This window comes from Microcebus murinus, chromosome 6 (genome assembly GCF_040939455.1).
Source record: "Microcebus murinus isolate Inina chromosome 6, M.murinus_Inina_mat1.0, whole genome shotgun sequence".
Classification (NCBI taxonomy): Eukaryota; Metazoa; Chordata; class Mammalia; order Primates; family Cheirogaleidae; genus Microcebus; species Microcebus murinus.
Window position 1 is genome coordinate 37,250,704 of NC_134109.1, and position 23,170 is coordinate 37,273,873.

At 36.0% G+C, this 23,170-nt stretch overlaps 1 protein-coding gene across 1 annotated transcript in view; it reads left to right on the plus strand.

Annotated features, from left to right (window-relative positions):
• KCNH5 (potassium voltage-gated channel subfamily H member 5) overlaps positions 1 to 23,170 on the plus strand; it is a 264,962-nt gene that overhangs the window by 157,402 nt on the left and 84,390 nt on the right. The window contains exon 8 of the mRNA XM_012777657.2: positions 19,151 to 19,350. Within this exon, the coding sequence (XP_012633111.1) occupies positions 19,151 to 19,350 (200 nt within the window). The remainder of the gene's footprint in view (positions 1 to 19,150; positions 19,351 to 23,170) is intronic.

The following is a 23,170-nucleotide window of genomic DNA, read 5'->3' on the forward strand; positions in this document are numbered from 1 at the left end:
ATGGCTAGCAAGCAGAATCACAACACCGTCAGGTAGAAGAAAGGGTTGTGAAGAAAAATATTAATAAAGCAGGTTAAGGACATGGCATTTGAGAGACCTGAATGAAGTTAGGAAGAGACCATTTAAGCATGTTCTAGGTTTGGGGAGCAGAATATCCAGTAGCTCCTGCGGCAGGTGGGTGCTAAGTGGGCACAGGCATCCATATGGCCAGTGCGCAGGAAGGTAGAAGAGAAGGGTAGGAGATGAATTTAGAGATGAAGACAGGGGCCAGATTGTGCAGGCTTTGGTTTGATTCTGCTTGTGATAGGAACCCCTGGAAACTTTTCAGCAGCTCAGCAACATGATCTGATTTTATTTTAAAGCAATATTCTGGCTGCTGTGATGAGAATATACTGCTGGAGGCAAAGATGGAAATAAAGAACCAGTTAGGAGTCTACTGCAGAAGTACAGGGAAAACATGGGTTGGGCAGGAGGGTAGCTGTGAATGCAGTAGGAAGTGGTCATGATTGGGGATTTTCAGGAAAATATTAGCAAATGTAAAAAATGGCATAATGTGTAAGAAGGCAGTAGTTCAGGGTTTGTGGAGGTTGAATTTTGGGGTGTATAGTATCAGAAGATGAAGGTGGAGATTAGGCCTGTGTGTTTAAGGGGGCCACGTAGGGAATTAGGCAGGAGAGGGGCATGAGCAGTTTTGCATTTTAGCCAATCTGCCTGGCTGCACTGAAGGCGGGTGTGGTGGAGGCTATTTTCACTTATGAAATATCTGTGTGCTCCTCTCCCCTCTCCGGCCTCCCTGGCTGCTGGATTGGGGCCATGTGGCAGATCTTTGGCAATGAGAGGTGGAAGGAAGTGTCCAGCACGACCCTCCAGCCTTCTCCTCTTTGGTGATGACCATGGGAGCTCATGTGGAGGTGACAGTGGCAGGTGGAAGCAAGCTGGGTCCCACTTGGAGCATCGGCTCTGGAGGGCTGTGTGATCCACATCCCCCCTGTTGATGTGAAGTATATGTAACATCTGGTTACTTTTAAGCCACTTTTAAGTTTTCGGGTCCTTTTGTTCCGCTAGAAAAGCCAATTATTACTCAGTTCTTACAGCTGGGACATGATCACTGGCAAGGATATCAAATAGGGGGCTGTGGCAGTAATTCAGCTGGGAGATGATGAGTGCCTGACCCAGGGCAGTGGCGATACAGATTTCCCACCTGTCAGTGGGAAGGAATGGCCGATGCCATGTTTATCAGAAGGATTAAAGGCCAATATGAAAGCACCTGCAGACTGAAAGCTGGGAAATTTAGGCAGCATATTTCTTCTTCACTGTGTTAATGACAGCTGTCAGCCTCAGTCACCCAACCTTTTCATGTAAATGTTCAGTTTTAACCTACTGTCAGGTTATGTTCTACCTGACAGGAAAGCTGAAGATCTTTTTCATCATATGCTTATTATAGTTGACATTTCTGCCACAGCAATGTGCCCAGTAGAATGAACTTGACATGGCTTTATTCCATACGTGTCAAACCTTGACAGTAATGATATATTGAAAAGGTGAACATTTGGTAACAAGTGTTATTAGAAGAGAATAAAATGTAGGAATGTGGTAGACAGTAAGAGAAGAAATTAAATAATATATCATATAATGTTTCATGGGGTACAGTCTTGAAAATCAGAAAGGTAGGGGCAGTTTTATCAAATCAGGACTTACAACCTTTGAAGTCTATTAATCAAATGCCATTTCTGTTGACTTAACATGTTTGTATTGGCTCCATTCATCATAAGCAATTAACTAAGCTTTGCTTTGTGACCAGCTCATAATGAATAGGTTGAAGGTGGAAAATTTCTGTAGCTAGAATACTCAAAAGTTTCTCCAAACCTTAGTTCCTAGGAAGTGTAAGTGGAGAAATATACTCTGCCTTTAAAGTGCCTGGATGATGAATTTTTTCCTGTCTTCCTATGTCATCCGTAGATTTGTTCCTCTAATTTGATGATAATGTGATTGTCATGTACATGATAGTCTCTTAGTGATTAGTCTTTAAAAGATCTAGTCTTATTTAAATACAAGATGGAATAGTATCTTTAAGTCAATGAAGTGTCCTATCATTTATAAAATAACTTAGATTGCTTTCTTAACAATAGTTTACTTGATATTACTTAATTTATTATTCTATGTAATGTACAAGGTTGTCCTAGAAATGCACAATTCATGGAATTCATGTTTTCTTGTTTATAAAAGGTTTGCACTTTATGTAGAGAAGTTGAAAGTACTGAAGTGATTAAAAGAAAAGAACTGGAAAGGTACAGGTCAACATAAAGGAAGAGAGTACAGACTGCACATGCAGAGTGCCAGGATACCATGGTTCCCAGGTCCTCTAGGTCTGCAAGAGTATAACTGTGTTGAGGACTCTCACTTAACATTCAGCCATCTGGCCTCCTGATTCTTCCTCATGCTTTTTGGGTTATTTCTCTCTTTATCTGCTAGCACCTGCTCTATTCCAGATCCTCCTCATTTCTCTCTTCATAGAGATGGTGACCAATCTGGTGGCTTGTTTACCTGTCTGTAGTCTCTTTCCCACTCTAATCCAACTTGTCTAGAACTGTAAGAGGAAGCTTTTTTTTCAAATAGCATTTTATCCCTTACATTAAACACTGGTTTCAGACTCAAAGAATGCTTTTTTAAGACCCACAAAGCACAGTGGCGGGGAATACAGAGAATCTGTGTCTCAATCCAACAAGCTCTGTAGAGAAAGCAGCAAGCCATGCTGACTCACATGGACTGTCCTTCTCCTTGCTGTCTGTCACTGCCCAGATTATTTTTTAGTCAAATTCAAGTTGGACCTTACCACCTAGCACTCCTACTCTTGCTTTTCCTGTAGGTAGCCATGGCCTTTCATGGCTAGTTCCTTCTCTACATCGGTTTATGACATTGGATGATGCAGCAACCACCTGTTCTTAGATTTGCTAAAATGGGCTCCTCAGTTGCTGGCCTGCATTAGCTTCTTGGGATTGTGGCAACAGCCTCTCATGCGCCCGAAAGCCTGCCCCTGCTCCATCCTGCCTACTGCAGCGATTGCAACAGGGTTTTCCATGGAGATCTGCAAAATGTTCCTGGGTTTTCAATGAACAAAAGAGGTTCCAAGAACAAACAAGTATGAAAAATGGTGTCTTTACTGCAAGGCTTCTCTGAGCTTTTGATATGCTAATATGCATTATGATATGCTAATGTGAATTGGGACTCTCCAAGAGGAATAATTAATATACAACATTAATGAAACTTTTTATTTGATCCAGAAGCTAATTTTTAGAGAAATATCTGTTACCATCGCAGAGAATTATAGTGTTCTAATAAATTACAGTTTTCAAATTTTGGACTGCTCCATCAAATCAAATTCCTTACACTTTGACCAACTCATCTTGCTCTGAACATACTTTTCTCATCTCACTCATATATTTTTCAAAATCCTCTGTCCATTCTAAACCTTCAGAGTGAGCTTAATTAGTCTGAGTATAGTCTTAGCAAAAAAGAACATAGTGGTTTCAGATCCTGGAGCCCTGTTATTATATTTTATGCTCATTCAGATGAATGTAAAAAACAATTTGGGGGACAGTGATATTCTAGGCTGGGAGGAAGTTCCATTTAGGGCACCCCATCAGGCACGTGATGAGAGACACGTTCATCAAGGTAAAACGATTGTGTAGGCACTTGAGACATGAGATAGTAGTGCGTGTAAACAGGGAAGCCGTCTGAGGTCAGATGTTAGTTGAAATCCTGTGAATGGACAGATTTCCCCAGAGGTGGCATTCAGATGCAAGTGATGAGCAGAAGCCCGTAGACTTTGTCTCTTGTATGGGACAAAGAGCCATAGAAAGAGGAATTGGAACAAGGGCAGAGTGACCTGTGGTATTCATGGTTTAGCCAGGACAGCCCTCTTTATTCCTGTTGTCCTGGCATAACTACTGAGTGCCTTCTTTTACACTCAGAAAGGTGTCAATTTGAATGAATAATTGTAAAAGCACCTTAGATAAGGGAGGAGATGAGAGGAGGTAGAGGAGCAGTGTGTCCTAGAAATAAAAGAGGTAGCAATATTTTAAAAGAAACGAGTCATAAAGGCTGTCAAAGGCAACGTCAAGTTAGCAATGATGGGACTTAACCAATATTTTAATGCAGAACAGTTTCAGTAGGAACGTAAGGTCAGCTCATTTAGTTTTGATCTTATTCACCCTTTCAGAGCATTTTGCCAAATATAGTTTTATTTAATGATCAGGCTTTTAAAGAGTAAGAGAAAATTCATAATCATAGAACTTTACAACCAAATTTCTTCAAGTATTAGTTAAAAATAAAATATGTATATAAAATCATTCATCTATGTATCTTCTTTTTTTTTTGAAATAATATAAAGACTTTATTTGTATATTTACTTACCTCTCTTTTGACATGGGGTGAAGGCCTTTTTCTTTGAGTTGATATCTGGTTGTGTTTTCCTTAAGGTAGAGTAAGAATTCAAAGATACTTTGAGGCTGTCTAAGTGTGGAAATCTTACTTTCTAAAATAAATTATCTTTTTTTTTTTTAGCGTATTATGGGGGTACAAGTGTTAAGGTTCACAGATCTAGAAAAAATAATTTTACACTTCATATGGAACCAGAGAAGACCCTGTATAGCATAATCAATCCTAGGCAATAAAAACAAAATAGGAGGTATCAATTTACCAGACTTCAAACTATACTACAACGCTATAGTAATTAAAACAGTTTGTGACTAGCACAAGAACAGGGACATTGACTGTTGGAATAGAACCGAGAACCCAGATATAAAACCATCCTCATAGAGCCAACTAATCTTCAATAAAGCAGACAAAAACATACACTGGCGAAAAGAATCCTTATTCAATAAATGGTGCTGGGAAAACTGGATAACCACATGTAGAAGACTGAAACAGGACCCACACCTTTCACCTCTCACAAAAATCAACTCATGCTGGGTAACAGATTGAACCTTAGGTGTGAAACTATTAGAATTCTAGAGGAAAATGTTGGAAATACTCTTCTAGACATTGGCCTAGGCAAGGAATTTATAAAGAAGACCCCAAAGGCAATCACAGCAGCAACAAAATAAATAAATGAGACCTGATCAAATTAAAAAGCTTCTGCACAGCCAAAGAAACTGTCAAGAGAGCAAACAGACAACCCATAGAATGGGAGAAAATTTCGCAAGCTACACATGCAATAAAGGGCTTATAACTAGAATCTATTTAGAACTTAGGAAAATCAGCAAGAAAAAAATCAACCCTATCAAAAAATGGACAAAGGACATGAAGAGAAATTTGTCAAAAGAAGACAGAATAATGGCCAAGAAACGTGAAAAAATGCTCAACAACTCTAAACATCAGGGAAATGCAAAACAAAGCCACAATGAGATATCACTTAACTTCAGTGAGAATGGCCTTTATCAAAAAGTCCCCAAACAATAAATGTTGGTGTAGATGCGGAGAGATAGGAATACTCCTCCACTGCTGGTGGGACTGCAAACTATTCAACCTCTGTGGAAAGCAATGTGGAGATACCTTAACGTGATACAAGTAGATCTACCATTTGATCCAGCAATTCCACTACTGGGCATCTAACCAAAAGATCAAAAGTCACTTTGTGAAAAAAACACCTGTGCTCGAATGTTTATAGCAGCACAATTCACAATTGCAAAGTTGTGGAAACAACCCAAGTGCCCATCAATTCATGAGTGGATTAATAAAATGTGGTATATGTATACCATGGAGTACTATTCAGCTTTAAGAAACAATGGTGATATAGCACCTCTTGTATTTTCTTGGATAGAGCTGGAACCCATTCTACTAAGTGAAGTATCTCAAGAATGGAAAAACAAGCACCACATGTACTCACCAGCAAATTGGTATTAACAGATCAACACCTTAGTGGACATATAGGAATAACATTTATTGGGTGTTGGGCAGGTGGGAGGGGGGAGGAGGGGATGGGTATATACAAACACAATGAGTGAGATGTGCAATGTTTGGGGGATGGTCACGCTTGAGGCTCTGACTCAAGAGGGGAGTGGGGACATGGGCAATATATGTAACCATCTATGTATCTTCTATAGTGCCTGTAATTGCCTTTACACATGGCAAGCACTCAATGTGTGCTCAGTGTTTGATGAATACCCTGCCTATTTGCTGATGCATAAAATTCCTAATTATATTTATAAAATACATAAAATACCATTCTTAAAACTTTCGACAAAATACATATAATTTAATGTCTTTTATGCTCACATAAACTAGTTTTATAATTTTCCCAATGCATTTTTTTCATATTAGTTGACAAGTTTTGTTTATAACCACTTTGTTGCAGAACACCAGTTATTCTGGGGGATTATGAGGGAAATTGATGATACTGGCCCTGCCTTTAAGAGCTTATAGAATAAATTTATTCAAGATTATATTGGCTTTCCTTTGATGAATTGTTTGCTATGCAGAATGTGAGATTTCAATAGGTAGTAAGATAATTCATACACCATACCAGACAGCTGGAGAGATGCAGTTGTGTTACTGCTCCGTTACACTCACATGATTAGAAAAAGTCTTACATCCCTTTATTTATAGCCGGGCTAACGTAATTTTATTTATTTGTTCACTGGATGAAACTCTCAGTTTGTTGGAACAGAAGTTAGAGATGTAGTTTCTTTCTTCCAGGAGTTGGGAGCCTGTGTAGGGAAGTGATAAATTAATTTTTAGAAAAAATACAAAGTACTAAATCTGGCTGATAGAAACATTTTCTGATTGTATATATAGATCCTGTAGGTTCTCTCAGAGAGTCTTTACTTTCCAGGTAATAAGATATACTAATCTCTTTTTTTAGGGAGGAAGATCAAATGACAGAAATTAGTATTTTAGGAAATTTTGCCCATTGTCTGTGTGTAGATTGTATTCTAACAAAAAATCAGAGATAAAGAGAACAGTTAGGCAGCTGTTATGGTAACCTCTGGGATGATAAGACTAGATTCTGGGACATTAATAGAAAGGAGTCCATGAGTCCATGAGTATAAGTGATATTCTGAAGGAAGAATGAAAAACTCTAAGGAGTTGATTGCATAAAGGGGGATCATATGGAGAGAGGAGCCAACAAAGACCTGAGGAGAGTAGTGGTGCTATTGACCAAAATTCCTGCCTGGTAAGTCTATTGGGACTTTCACCTTTGAAAAGCTGTGATTTAGTGTCTCTACTATGTAAAGCGTATACATCGAAGAAATGTTCTCGGGAAGAAATTGATAAAAGCTCATCTCTCTTTACAACTCCCCGAGGAAATTTTGTATCCCACCCACCCAAAATGCTGTTTATCTGGTTTGGAAACTCAATTTTTAGTAGTTTCCAGATTAGGAGGAAAGCAGGAAAATGGCGATAATCCAATATATCTCTGGACCTACACAATTACTCTGTCCAGTGCTTTAAAAAAGGGGTTCAAAGGTTGCTGGTTGAAGACATGTTCACTTGTTCCTGATTTCAGTGGTCTGACCCTGGAACCAGCCTTCAGAAAGTGTTGGCAGAGTATCTCAACTAGATTGAGAGGGAAGGTTAATGGATGCAGCAAAGACTTAATCATACATGATTCGAGGTTGGTGATGGGAAGACTATAGATGTTAGATTTGCATTACTCATGTTCGCTGGGTATTTCATCCCCTAAGCTTTACTAATTAGAAATTCTATTCTATTACTAACTATATGAGCAATTTCTTTTGAATTTTAATTCTTTCAAAGTAAAGATTAATGCCTTTGTTTAATGTATATCATAATGAATAAGCTGTCTTTCTCAGCATAAGCAAAGTGAACTAAAATTTCCCTTTTATGTTATAGAGATACTAGTGAAATTTCTTTTCTACTGCTGCTTTTGGTCATGTAGCAACCATAGCAAATTTAATGGCTCCTTATCTCTATCTAATTAAGCATATCTTAGCTTAGTAATGGGCCCAGAACATCTCTTGGTGCATATTGTTTAAGGGGTGCATACTGTTTCTATTTGGTCTACTAGACTCTGGGAGTAATTAATTATTTGTTATCTTTCATTCATACTTAAGAGCATTTGATCAGATCAATGAAAAGTAAGCAACTAACATTGTCTACAAGAAGTCTTTGTAGAACAGAATGATGAGTAGTTGCAATACCAACCTTAAATTTGATTTGGGTGTTAGGTTGTATAGTTGTTGACATTGAACCTCTGGTCTGACTTTGCTCAGATTAATTTCCTAAATTTGTTTTTTTGTATTTATAATGAACATAAAATAGTAACTTAGGGCAATTGTATGCATTCGAAGAGATTATGTATATAAAGCTCATAATAACCACTAAGTAAAGGTTTGCTCTCACCTTTAGTATCTTGTGTTTCTTAAAGACCTTCCATGAATATGTCACCTGAGAATTGACCTAATTACTCTTGAAGGAGATTTGTAGTTTCTACCTTTCTAAAAAATACAAATAAGTTGCTCTTTTTATAAAAGGTATGCATGCTTATTGCAAAATAATCTAATAATACAAAAAAGTCTTTAAGCTTTTTAAAAATTTTGCTTCTTTAAAACAAAACAAAACAAAACCCACCACAAATCCTATTGCCCAAAGGTTAACAACTATTAATATTTTGTAAACAACCTTCTAGTCATGTTTCAATGTATGTCCATAAATCATTCTCCCTACATTCAGATATTATATTAGAAATATGTAAAAAATTCAGTAACCTGCTTTTTGCCCAGAGCTCTTAATGGCTACCTAGTTTATAATTGTATTAATGTGCCAGTGCTGTATCACCCAATCTTTATTTTAGAATATTTTACTTTTTTCCCCCTCATATTGTAAAGAACATTTCAGCAAACATTTTTATGTACTCTTTTCATAATACCAGAGTATAACTTCCAGAAAATGGAATAATTGGGCCAAATAATATGCCCATTTCAACTTTTAGTCTGTACTTGGTACAGGCATCTCTTCTTGATTAATTTCTGATGGAGTCTTTATCTACAATGTTACAAGATGATATTTATTTTTCATAAACTACCAAGTTTTAATAATTGATGTCCCTGGGTTCTAATTCTTAGAATAGAGTAACAGATACTTTTTACCTTAGCTATAGCATTTGTGATTTTTATTCCTTTTAGGTATGTTTTTTGTTTTTGGGGGTTTTTTTTGCCTTCCATCTCTTTAGACTGACAAGTCAGAATATTTTAATAGTATTCTCAGTCATATTTGAACTGGGATGATTCTTTGCACTGGTTATTTACTTTGCTACACAAAAATAATATTTTAAGTTTAATTCAACTTTTGTTTTTTGTGCTCAGAAGTTTTGTGTCCAGAACTATGCTATTAATAGAGAGATGTAAAGAAGTTTAAAAGGTACTTGCTTTCAAGAACTTTCTTATATTATAGCAATATATGTTAACACACATTAAAATACACAGCAAGGCATATAATTACTGTTTTAAGGAGTGATGCATTGCTAGGTTCTCTAGGATATAAGGAGTAATTCCTTGACCTGAGATAATCAGAAGAGATTTTATGGAGAAAATAATAGGCCCTGAAGAGTGGCTGCAATTTAGGAAGGATGGAACAAAAGGGAGGACTTTCATGGGGGAGAGATAAACAACTATCTATTGCTGTGTAAGAAATGACTCCAAACCATGGTAACCTAAACCAACAATGATTCATTATTCCTCATGAACCTGTGGGTTGACTGAGCAATTGGTTCTTCTGCTCATCTTGCTTGGGTTCCCTCAGGCAGCTACTTTGAGCTGACACATTATTTGAGAGCTAAGTTCGACTGGGACCATTAGAATAATCACATCTCTATTCTTGCTCTCTTGCTGTCTGTGCCTTAGTACAATTCAGGCTTCTTCAAGGGATGGTGATTTCCAGGCAGCATCCCCAGAAAGTAAAGGCCAAACCTGCAAATCCTCTTAAGGTTTAACTCTGGAAGTTGCTTAATATCAACTCTGCCACATCCTGTGGATCAAAGGAATTCACAAAGCTAGCCCAGATTCAAGGAAATAGATTCTTTTGGTAGGAGAGGCAGTAAAGTCTTACTGCAAAGGAATGTGCCTACCAAGGTAGGAAAAATTTGTGGTCATCTTTTGAAATCCACCACAAGGGAACTGCATGGAGGTATGGCAGGGGCAATATATGTAACCCTAACAATATTTGTACGCCCATAATATGATGAAATAAAAGGAAGAAAAAAAATATTTGGAAGCAAAAATGAATTGCTTTGAGGGTCAGCAAGAAGATATGTTATGACACTATTGCTCAGAAGTTATAAGAAACTCTTAGCTATTCCACAGGGACCACTCTCAGGACCCTTAACAGGTTATTTAGGTTGTTGGCAGTTCCACCTCAGTCTTTGGCTCTTGCATCAGTAGTATCTGTGTTTTGGCATGAAGGTCTTTCAATATTATTTCAAATATTAATGCTTCCATATTGAAGTGAACATAGTGGTAACACTAACTTTATAGATGAATAGAAAAAGTAAGTGATTTAGTTATATTGTATATTTATAGTTTCTTTAACATTCTGCTGTTAAAGATTAGAGAAATGGCTTGCAGGTATCACTACTGACAAGAAAAGATTCCTGGGCCATTCAAATGTATATCTAGTACAAAATATATAGGGAACAGCCATAAACAAAAGAAATTATATTTTTTCACTATAGTGAAACCATTCTAGACTCACTGTATATTTTTCATTCTTTTTTTTTCCTTCTATAGCTGATAAAGCTAAACTTATAACTAGGTAAAGGAAGTAATCTTTGTGTTTTATAATTTGAAAGACTTAGGAAAATGTCTGTATCAAAACAATGGATTGCTACAGTATCTGAACTTTCACCATTGTAGTTTTCTTATTTTGTGTTTTAATCTTTTAATGAAAACAAAGACAAGGTAAGAATTTATATATATCCTGAAAGGTACAACTCATGCCACTATCATCAATCATCACATAAGATCATAACTATATTGTGTGTGTGTGTGTGTGTATGTGTGTGTGTGTGTGTGTGTGTATGAATGGAGAGGATATAGGAGGAAATATGTCTTCTAACTTAACAGAGGAAAAAAATATTAGAAACAAAATAGAAGTGCCAAAAGCATGTCATCAGCTACATAACTTGTGAAATATGTTATACTTTCAGTTGTTCCTTGAATCTATAAAAAGCAAATTTTAGAGATAGACCATAAAAGCAAATAAAATCTCCTCAGTTACAAAAAAATGTCAATCATGCTATCTTTTCCAAGTTGGTGTTCTGTTCCTTGAGAACATAAAGTTGTGTGTTTATGCTGAACCTTGCCCAGTTTTACAACACTTGATACAAACGGATCGTATTTTCCTTTAGTCACTCCTATTCAGCTGAAGTTTAGTCTTTCTTTGTAACTAAGAATTTTGAAAAATAATGTTGATAACGTATCTAGTTTTTTCCTTTTGGCCATCTCCAAGTGACTGGACACTGTCGACAGTTTCCAGCTTCATGCCTCTTAAAAACTCCCTCACTTTTCTCTTCGCTTTGTTCGTTTCCAAGCTGGGTTTAAAATTCCCAAGACACATGGGGAAGAAGGTCTAGTGTCCCAAGGTTGGCATAGACAGCAGTGTCCTTGCTTGAGATTGTGGTTCAGTGTCTACGACAGCTCCCCTCCAGGCTGTTTTTGATGACTAAACTAGCCTTAATCATTACTAGCTGGGCAACTGCACAACTAGGAGGGTGTGATGTTGTAAGCAATGGGGCCCTGTGAGAAGGGGGCTTAGGGTGGTGGTAGGCATAAAGAGGTAGGGAAGAGATGGACACTTGGAGCTGGGGGCTTCTAAAAATAACATACAATTTTAATCTCTGATCATCTCAGGTTTTCTGACAGTTGATACATTTGGGAACTATTGTTTGACATGTAATAAATGAATCGGAAATGATTAGGTCAGTATTCATTGAGCATCTATTATTAATGTTCTTCTTATTTCAGAGATATTGTTTCATACTGCCCAGCTAGATTTTTACCAAAGTTACAAAAAATTTTATAGCTATATAAGCAAGGTGAATGTACTATTTTTATTAGAAGTCTAAATGAATTGTGCTGGATTAGACAGAATAAAGAAAATGAATTTATAGCATAAAAGAGAATAACTATCATAGAAGGATAAAGTAGAAATCAAACTATCTTGATAACTTGATTCTTCACATTCATTTTTATTTTAATTTCTTAGAGTTTCTCTGAAACTATCTTCCATTCATCTTCCTCCCTCCCTTTCTTTCATCTTGTTACATTAGTAATTGATTTAATGTGGGCTCATGATTAACTTCCCAAAATTAAGTGACTCATTAGGGCATATAGGGAATGATATCAATAATCATTGCCATGTCATTATTGAAACTACTTTGGCAAAGTCAGTTATTATGGTAATCACAAGATTAGCTCTAAGCTAGGTAAAATCTGTCTAACATGGTGCTAAAATTTGATAAGTTCTAAAAGTGATACATTCTGTGTCTTAATTTGCATCATTAGTTGACAGTTAATTCAGATAGTGATTCAGTCAACTCATTGTGCTACCTGTAATTTCTCTCTCAAAAGTCCAACATCTCTGAGAGAGAAAATATATTGAATCATTTTCAATATTTAAAACAATGTACAGCAATTAATGAGATTAGTTTCTAACATAATACTTGGCATAGTTCAGATACTGGACGGGAAGGGGGCATAGATTTAGTGAAGACTGGAAAATAGAAAATGCTTGGCTTGTAAGTGGATGCCTAGAGCGTTCCTATAATATATATATCGGCCATTGCAAAAGAGCATCCGGGAAGCTGGGAGTGATTATGAGAGAGCTGGAAGGAGAGTGAGTTTGAAACTGGAGGTTTCTGAAGATCACCTTCTGCACTTTGTCCTAAGGCCACCTGGAGCCATTTCAAATGTTTTAGCAAGCTGTGTACTACACAGATAGGCACAGATTGATGCAACATTTTTCTTCCACACCTTAAATATCATTATCCATCATTAGGTGGACTTCAGTGAATATAAATGGAAAGGAAAATGATAGTTGGGTCACATAGGTGGCCTTAAGTGTTACCAGAAATTTTTTTCCCTATCAATATTTTAAACTGCTCAGTCTAAGGCCAGTGGTCACTTGCCAAGATTAGTAAAAGGAAGATAATTAGGAAAGTAAATGTTGGATGTCATTATGAACAGACACAAAATATCTAAGAAGGAAAGGTTGTTAATAAGGAGATGGATGGATGCAGCCTGAACTAACAAGTAAACAAAATAAATTGACTGGAGGACAGAATTTCTTCAGAGACCCGCATATAGCTGTTTGATCTGTTATCATGAGCAACTCATAAAAGTGAAAGATAAATTTTAATTAATTGGTTGAACAGAGATTTTTGTTTGCCTCTACAAATTGTTTAATACTGAGAAATAAACTGTACTTCGTTTATATTCTTGGAATGGCTATAAGTTTATTTGTGGATTTTTGTAAACTACGAAAAGGAAAAGATTAGCCCTTTTTCAAAGAACGTAATTTGGGAGAATTAAGAACTAATACTTTTCTATAGAAAGTAGTGAATACTGACTGAGGCTGGGGGTTATGTCTGTTTTTATCAATGTGTTCCTAGTGGCTAGTATAATGGCTGGCATATAATGGGTCTTCAGTAAATATCTACTAAATTCAACAATGCTTGAATAAATGGTGATACTGCAATTAGTTATAATAGCATTGTTCCATCTTATAACCTATGTCACTTTTTGAAAACATTCATTCATGACATTAATATTTACATTATAAAAATAATAGGCATTTTTAAATTTTAAAATATAAAACCATATCAAATATTTAAAAGGTATTTTCCAAAATATGCTCTTGGGCTATGATGTATGTCATAAGGGACTTATTACCCTCCTTCCCTGATTCCCTTACCCAGTCAAGAACCACTCTGTTTTATTAGGGTTTAAATTATTATAATGGCATAACTAATTAAACCTAGTGGCTTAAAAAAGAATCACCATTTATTTTATTCATGAATCTACAATTTACATAGGGCTAGGATGGCATGATTTATTTCTGGTTCATGTGTTATCAGCTGGGATGGCTTCAATGGTCCTGGAAAATCTGCTTTTTAGTTGGCTCAGCCATGTGGCTGGTAAGCTGATGTCAAACTATGTGCTGCACATACAATCAGATTGATGGAGCATTTTCTTTATGTCTTAAATATCATTATTAAATATTATGAATATAAATAGAAATGAAGGTGATAGTTGAATGTAGTCTTCAGGGTTAACCAGAAATGTATACTCATATCAGTATTTCAAATTGCTCAGCAAAGGCCTGTGCTTAGCTGGGAGTTCAGACGAGTCCACTGGCCAGCGGTCTTTATTCCTATCCATGTGGGACTCTCTAGAAAAATGCTTGGCCTTCCTCACAGCATGGAAGCTGGATTCAAAGAGCAGGTGTTCCACTAGTGAGGAATTGCAAGTTTCTAGTTTGTTAGGGCCTGGGCCTATATGTTAACATATGACCATGGTTACCATATTCTATTGGTCAAACAGTCATTGAGTATACCTAGATTTCAAGGGAAAGGAATATAGAAATGGCTTATCAATGGAAGAGGTCTCAGAGAATTCACAGCCTCTTTAATCTGTTATGATTATCCTCAAAGTAATCCCTTTGTGGTGAATAAGAAAAATATAAGACTTTTAATATAAGGTATGTACTAATGTGTATGCCAAATTTACCAAGACTTTAAATATGATAAGCTTGCAAAAGTAGCAGTTATCTTAAGTCTAAAAGTCTTCAGGAGAACATATAAAATTTCATAGGAGGACTATGAAATTGACACACATTAGCCTAGTTATTACTAGTAAATTGTATGGATTGACTGTAAGGCATCTCCATTAGAAAGGTAAAATTATTTAATGGATCTCTGCAAAACTGGCCAGACCATGGGCATTCATGTTTAATGAATAACAACTGGCTTTCCCAGTTTTTTTCTTATCTTAATATGGTTAGGGCATGTATTACCTTGCCTTCTAAATATTTCATTCCTCTACCTGCTTTAATAATGTGTATTCCTTCTATTTTTTTTTTCATCACTCAGTAGTGAGATTTTGACATAAAAAAGAATGTTTCTGAAAAGTTGTTTCTTAGTTTTTGGTGTGTAATTTTACTGGAAAAAATATTTGAACAACTACTGTGTCCCAGAAACGTCTATGTTGGGGAAATACAGCGGTGAGCAAAAAGGACACCTGCTCTCAGGGAATTCACATTCCTAGTAGGGAAGATGGCTAAAAAACAGATAAAAAATATGTAATATAAGTTAAAGTAGTGGTAAATAAAGAATAATAAGGGGGTGGAGAGTGATATTGGAGGAAGGGGATGTTTAGACAGTGGGGTGAGAGAAGGCCTCAGTGATGAGTGGGGTTTTGAGCAGAGGAAACAGACCAGGCAAAATCTTGGAGAAGAGTGAGAGTGCTCTAGGCAGAAGGAACAGCTAGTAGAGGACCCTGAAGAGTAAATTGGTTTAAGATGTTGGAGTAGCAACAAGAAGGCTGGTGTACTGGAGCAGAGGAAGGGAAGGAAGACAGATAGGAGATATGATCAGTGAAAGAGGCAGTGCCATGTTTATATGTGGCCTTGGACCCTGACTAGGTTTGAATTTAAGTCTAAGGGTGATGGAAAAGGTTTTGAGTGGAAGAGGGCCAAAATCACATTCATATGCATGTATATATGGACTCTTTTTAATACTGTTTTATGTGAATTATCTCATTTAACACAACACCTCTGTGAAGATTCTAGTGTAATTTTACAGTTATAAGTGAGGATGGAGAGGCTAACAGAGATAGTGACTGGTTGGAAGATACACAGGCAGTAAGTGGGAAAGCACCACTCCTAAAGACTCTGCAAGGGTGCTAGTAGAGGTGGTGAGAAGTGATTGAATTGCTGTATTTTGAAGGTAGAGCTAACAGGTGTAGGAGATACATCAAGTAGTGGCTTGAAGAATGACTTTCAGGTTTTTGGTCTGAAAAACTAGCTATGGATTTGCCATTTTCTAAGACGAAAAGTGCATTTGGCTGTTGGAGAAAGCCTGCTGTAAATTGAATTATTTTTTGGACACGTTAGATCTAAATGACTATTGGACATCCAAGAACACATATGTGTCTGTAATGCAGTGGGGAGGTATTATTTTGGGAGTTAACACCATAGAGGTAGTTTGTACAGATCAGTTTTCCTCATTATTTATTTGGTGTCATGCTCCAAGGCCTCTCTCATTAAAGATATGCCCATTTATCTTGGGGACACAGACGTTGGTGGGTAACACTGCTGTTTCTTGCCGTGCAGTACTATACTTGCCCTTACTATCTCTTTTGAAATGTATTTCTTTCCTGTGTTGAAAATATTTAAAGGAACTGATGGTTTCTCTTTTAAAAATATACCTATATTACATGAATTTATACATTGTACATGTGATAAATTTTATAAAATTATACACTAAAAGGGTGCATGTAAAAAAAAACTGGTGAAAGAAGGACTTTAGTGTGGTTGATTATATTGTGCCATTGTCAATTTCTTGGTTTTAATATATTACATTATATACATTATATACATTAATATATTATGTAGTTGTGTAAGATGTCACCATTGAGAGAAGCCACATGTAGATCCAGGGGAGCTTTCTGTGCTATTTTTGAAACTTCTTTTGGGTCTAAAACTATTTCAAAATTAAAAATGACAAGACAATAATATGTATAAATACAATTTAATCTCTTACGTTAAGTTGTTTTCTTTACTTTTACCCATTGTAGGGATACTACATACACATGAAAATGGGAGGCAGAAGTGGATATGTTTGTAATATGCCAGATTTAATGGGATGTTGATTTTTCTTCATTTATTAGTGCTGCAAACTTTTAATGGATTGGCATTTTTCTTCATATTTTAGCTTGAACTTTTCATACAAGCAGAATGAATTTTGTGTGCATATTTAACACTCCCCCCCAAAGATGAAGCGTGTAGTAATTTGTTAAACTAAAAGGCAATAATAAGGCCGGGCGCGGTGGCTCACGCCTGTAATCCTAGCACTCTGGGAGGCCGAGGCGGGCGGATAGCTCGAGGTCAGGAGTTCGAAACCAGCCTGAGCAAGAGCGAGACCCTGTCTCTACTATAAATAGAAAGAAATTAATTGGCTAACTAATATATATAGAAAAAATTAGCCGGGCATGGTGGCGCATGCCTGTAGTCCCAGCTACTCGGGAGGCTGAGGCAGGAGGATGGCTTGAGCCCAGGAGTTTGAGGTTGCTGTGAGTTAGGCTGACGCCACGGCACTCACTCTAGCCTGGGCAACAAAGCAAGACTCTGTCTCCAAAAAAAAAAAAAAAAAAAAAAAAAAAAAGGCAATAATAAGACGTTTGGCAAATGTAGCATATTGCAAACATCTTAGGGAGCCAAACAAGTTAAGCATGTCAAAATAATAGGTAGTTCTGTGATATTTATTGATCACTTACAATTTCTGGGCACTACTAAAAAGCATGATTGCAGCATTATTTCATTAACGCCTAAAATGCTCATTATTTTAAAAATATAAATTCCCCTATTTTTTTTCTGAAAATGTGAAATTCCATATTTGTTAGATGATTCTTCTACCATTAATTTGTCCACATTATTTCTGTTTGTCTTCTTAATAGCAACAATAGTGGAATAGAGATGTTAAGTCTGTGATTAGTTATATTTTTGTTTTTGTTTTTAAATATGAATATTCAAAGATTTAAAAACTCTGTCAAGAAATATCAACACTATATTCCTTCTACTCAGTTTTAACAAATATTGTCTATCTTAAAAATTGTCCTGCATCGGCATCAAACTCCCTAAATAACAACAGAAAAACTGACTCAATGCTTATGAAATAATAGCTTTCTGTTGCAAAATTATAATTTGTTATACTTAGAGGAGATCAACTGTTCTTGAAGAAACAAATGATTTTCTAAAAACAGTATATTAAAGATCTTAAGTTGCTTCCCTAGCTTGATTTTATACAACTTCCATGAAATGGGATTTGGTTGATGAAACTACAAAATCAAACAATCCATACTTTGTTTAGAAGAATCATTTTTCAAATGCTTGAAGGATGTAGGATGGAAATGATCATTGCCTGGTATTCCACTTCTTTGTGAAACATTTATGGAATTTCTGTGGTTATTAAACATTGTGTTTACTGAATATTAAGGTGAATAAAGTACTGTCCCCTTTTCAAAAGAGCTTCCTGTTAACAAGAGAGTGATACCAGAATAGTGGGATGGTTTGCGGGTGGTGTAATATTGGAGACTAGAAGACCTTTGTTCAGCTAGGCTGAACTCAACTACTTTTAAAAGTTTTTGCAAGATCAGGTCAGGTAGTAGTAGGTGAATTATAGGTTGAGATAGGGGCAGAAGATCAGGGGCGTTAAAAGACCCATCCCACTCATAATCCTCTGTAGAAGAACAGTGGTGAATGAGTTGACTTTACATGTAATTAAAATAATGGGATCAAAAAACTTATAATCACTGGAATACTGACATAGTTTAATAACAGGAATTTCCAGGCACTGCCAAAGTTTTGTGTTAGCTGTTAATTCTAACCCTGTTTGTCTCCAGAAACTTCTAAACATGGAGCATTTTAATTTGTCTCCATTCCCTATATTTCTGATGTTCTGTCAAAAATATTTATAACCAGGGAAGTATTCCAAAAACTGGAAGGAGTAAGCAATGAGAAGGAGCATACATTTTGAAACTGGATCATCAATCCCTGGAAAATTTAAATTGATTAGGCTTCATTCAGGAGGACTAGACTGGAGAATAACTTTAATCATGAGGCTAGGATTTCTTAGTCAAAATTGTAACTTTGGATCATCCGATTTTTTATGAAATATTTTAACCATTTCTCATGTTTTGTCATGTTGACCAGCATGGTAGAATCATGTTTATCAGACTGAAGGTAACATTTTCTGAGTGAAAACCAGGTGCCAGGCACTCTTCTCAGGGTTTAACATGCACTGTCCCCTATACGTGTATATAGATATCCTGTCAAATTATTCATAGATCTAGCCAATATTCATATTATTTTTTTTACTTGGGATATTTGTTTCATTTCATAATTTCTTCTCTTTCAGCTCTTCTTTATGCAACTATTTTTGGAAATGTTACTACAATTTTCCAGCAAATGTATGCCAACACCAACCGCTACCATGAGATGCTGAATAATGTACGGGACTTTCTGAAACTCTATCAGGTCCCCAAAGGCCTTAGTGAACGCGTCATGGATTACATTGTCTCCACATGGTCCATGTCAAAAGGCATTGACACAGAAAAGGTATGGGTTATTATTATTATTTATTACTTTTCTGTTTCAATAGGATCTTCAGATGCAGGTAGCTGTCCCACTTATTGCTTGTATAATTGCTTCATAACTGTTACTCTGTATTTCACAAGTGACATACCAATCAATCATATTTATTGAATGCTTAGAAGGTGCAAAGCACTCAACCATTAATCATCAATTAGTACTAGTCATCACATTCAATTTAGAGAATTTAGTTCCTAAAAACAACTAATTACTTCATTTCCCTAAAACACACTCATTACCTCTCACAGTAATGTTCTGTATCCCCTCATCCTGAATGCTGCCGTTTCTCCTGCTAGATTTTATTCTTGATTTGTCTTTTGATTTTTTTTTTGCCAATTTAAAAATTAGAAGGAAACTTCCTTGCTATAAACAAAAATTTTATTTGTCTTTTATGCTACGCTCTCTTTAAGTTTCTCTCCTCTCTCACATGTTTTATAGAGTACCTTATTCTTTATTTTCCACTTTGCCTTACACAGATCTATAAAATGAATACCTCCCTCTCCAATCATCTGACATCTCTGATTTCTTCCTTGTCTTTTCATAGAACTGCCTTTAATTTTTTTATAGCTATTTCATATTTGTTTCAAAGAGGGACCCAAAGTTCTCCTTCCAACAAACACAACCAAATTAAAAAAATAAAAAATAAAAAAAGCTCTCACTTCTTACACCCAGGCAATTCCCATCAAATACAGAGGATGACAAATAGAGCTTGCACACAGTTGTAGAGAAAACTAATCTTGAGCTGTTTTACTTTATAAGCATTAGCAGAGACTATTCTTTTTTGGGTACTGATTTTTGACATATGATAATCATATGGCACAATACCTTCCCTGTCATTTCCTACAATTTTTTTTTTGTTGTTGTTGTTCATTTAACCTTATGAAGTTGACTTTTGTTTTTTCTGTAAGACCTGCTCAACAAGCATCTTTCAGTGTCACAGGGGAAAAACAAATCAGCAAAGTAGATGTTTAGTTGGGGGAATTTCATGAAACAGTGAATAATTTGTTTTAAGCCAGAGCAGGTGTGGTTAGGAGCAGATGGTTGAGGGAAGGTGTAGGAAATGGACAAGGAATGTAAGAGTTGAGGGAGAGAAACTTTCAGAGGGAGTGCAGGTGAGACCCTTGGAGGTAGCTATGTGGAAAAATCATGAAATGAGGTGAAATGAGATTTGCTCCTCTTTCAATATTTTATAAGATGAAGTATAAATTTTCCAGTTAAATGACCATATAAAGTGCTGTGTGACCACAAAATGAAAAAAAGCCAACTACATTTATAGGAAATTTGGTTAATATACACCTGGGTCAATATGGTTAATGGGGAGAGTGTCCAAAGTGGAAACAGAATCATCCTCAGCGTGAAGGGGAGAGTAACAGAGTTTAAGTCATCAAATGCAGGGTGTCTTTTGAAGTGCACATTAAGTGAAATTGAGATTAAAGAGGCAACCACCTGCCTTGCCAATCACTATCTTAGTAAGAAGGTTTTCTTTCCAGAAAATGGAGTTGCATGGCACCTAACAGAAAACATCAGTGAAATGATGGAAAAATGGTCTTTTACATATTAGAAAAGAGCCTGACCCAAGGCATATGCCACAAATCTACTATGGGATAGGTTTTTGAGTCCCTGTTCTCTAAATTCCTGGTTACTGGGCTGGTTCAGGAATGGAGTGGACTAGATTCTCTTCAAGCCTCCCCTCCAGGACACGCTCAACTGCCCAACTCATGAGGAGTGGGGTCTAATACACTGGCATGCAGTGTGTCTGCAAGTGCACTTGCCATGTGCAGGGAACAATTTATGGGACCCTACTTTCTACTGTCCTTCTTTTTGTTTTTTTGTTCTTTCCCTTGTTTGCTTGTTCATTGTTTGTGTTTGCAGAAATGTACTTCTGATCAGTAGAGCAGCTGGAGAAAATGGAATAATAGAAAAGAATGTGGGGAGGCTAATATTAAAGGTGAAGTGAAAATTTAATTCAAATGAAAAGGTTTTTTTAAGGAGAAACTTAAAAATATTAAAATGGATTAGCTTTTGGATAGGAAAAACTCATGGATGTGCCTCTTAACTGAGTGGGGACATTTTAGAGTTGCTTTTGAATAATAGGTGAAAAAGATTTAAATTACTGTGACAAATATAAAAGTTTTGTTGTACATGCATAAAACATATTTCATGCCTCTATTGATTTTTCCTAGTGCAATAAGAAATGCTGCACCCAGCATGAGAACTAGGGTGACAGCATTGTAAGTAAAGAGAAGAAAGAAAAGATATATGCCAAATTCTGGGCTTGGAAAAGGGGTATAGGGATTCCCAGTAATTGAAGCATCAGTGAGTCCGAATTTGGAAATGCTTCTTAGGCTGCACACCCTATGCTGTACTGAACAAGATGAAAACAAAAATTGACATTCAGTTCTCTGGATTAGTAGAGAAACCAACCAACCAAAGCAGAAGATTCACATGCCTGTTAGGCATTCAGTTATTCAATAAATAAATAGCATATATAATATATAATTTTTAAATATAATAAAGAGTTGAGATATAAACAGAAGAATTTGCAACTAAAGTAGAGAGGGACTAGGCATCTCAGAACTAGTCTTCACTATAGATAGTAACTGCATATAAGTTAAAGGATGAATTGCAGAGGTGGAATTAATATATTTGATATCATTACAAAATGGACTAAAAATAAAAAAAAATATTTATAAAAGTCTTTCCTCGTGGCCTAACATAAATATCAAGAAGAACTGCGAGTTAATGTGAAATATAAGAGACCAAAAGCTATTAGAAGAAAATATGTGAATATATTTAATTTGCTTTTGTACATATATTAAAGTAATGGAATACATAACAAGGTAACTGGTAAATAGATTTGACTCAAAAAATGTAAAACTTCTCACACCAAAATACTATGAAAATGAAAATGAGACAAAGCATTTGCAACAAACATCACAAATGAAAGGTTAATTACCTTAATATATAAACGGATTTTATAAATCAAACAGAAGAATTAGAATACTTGGGGATACAAATGTGCTGAGGACATAGGTAATTTAAAGAAGACAAAATGCAAATTACTAATAAACATACAAAAAAGGTTATTTTCACTTGAAACAGTAAAAACAGAAATGGCAAGAAACCATTTTTAATATGTCAACTGGACAAAAATAATGCCCAATCTTAGCAAAGGCTGTAGTGACTGTCACTATTGTATAATTCTGGAAGGTGTACAAATTGGTAGGACATTTTTTGAGTGCATTTTTTGATCAAGATAATATCCTAAATTTGGGAATATTGTAAAGCTCAGTCCTAATACCTCTTCCCTTTTCTGTCTGTATTCTCTCCTTCAGTGATATCATTCAATCTCATGACTTTAAAAATTTATGCTAACATCACCCAAATATGCATACTCATCTTGGACCTGTTCCCTGAGCTATAGACGCTTCTATGCAACTGTCTACTCATGTCCAATGAAATTATGTAAAACCAAACTACTAATCATCTCCTAAAAACCTGTCTACAGACATTATTCCCTGATGCAATTAATAGACACTCTATCTTTCAATTACTTGGGGAAAAAACTCCCACATTTAAGCCTCCACCAAATCCTTTGGCTCTACCTACAGTCTCACCACTTCCAGTGTTATAACCTGGTCCAAGTCACCATCATTTCCTAACTGGGTTATTAGTAAGCAACTGACTGGCCTGTGCTTTCACCTTTATACTCTATTCTCATTACAGCAGTAACTGAGCTGTTTATTGAACCTGTTAAAATACAAGTGTGAAAAAAATAACATGAAAA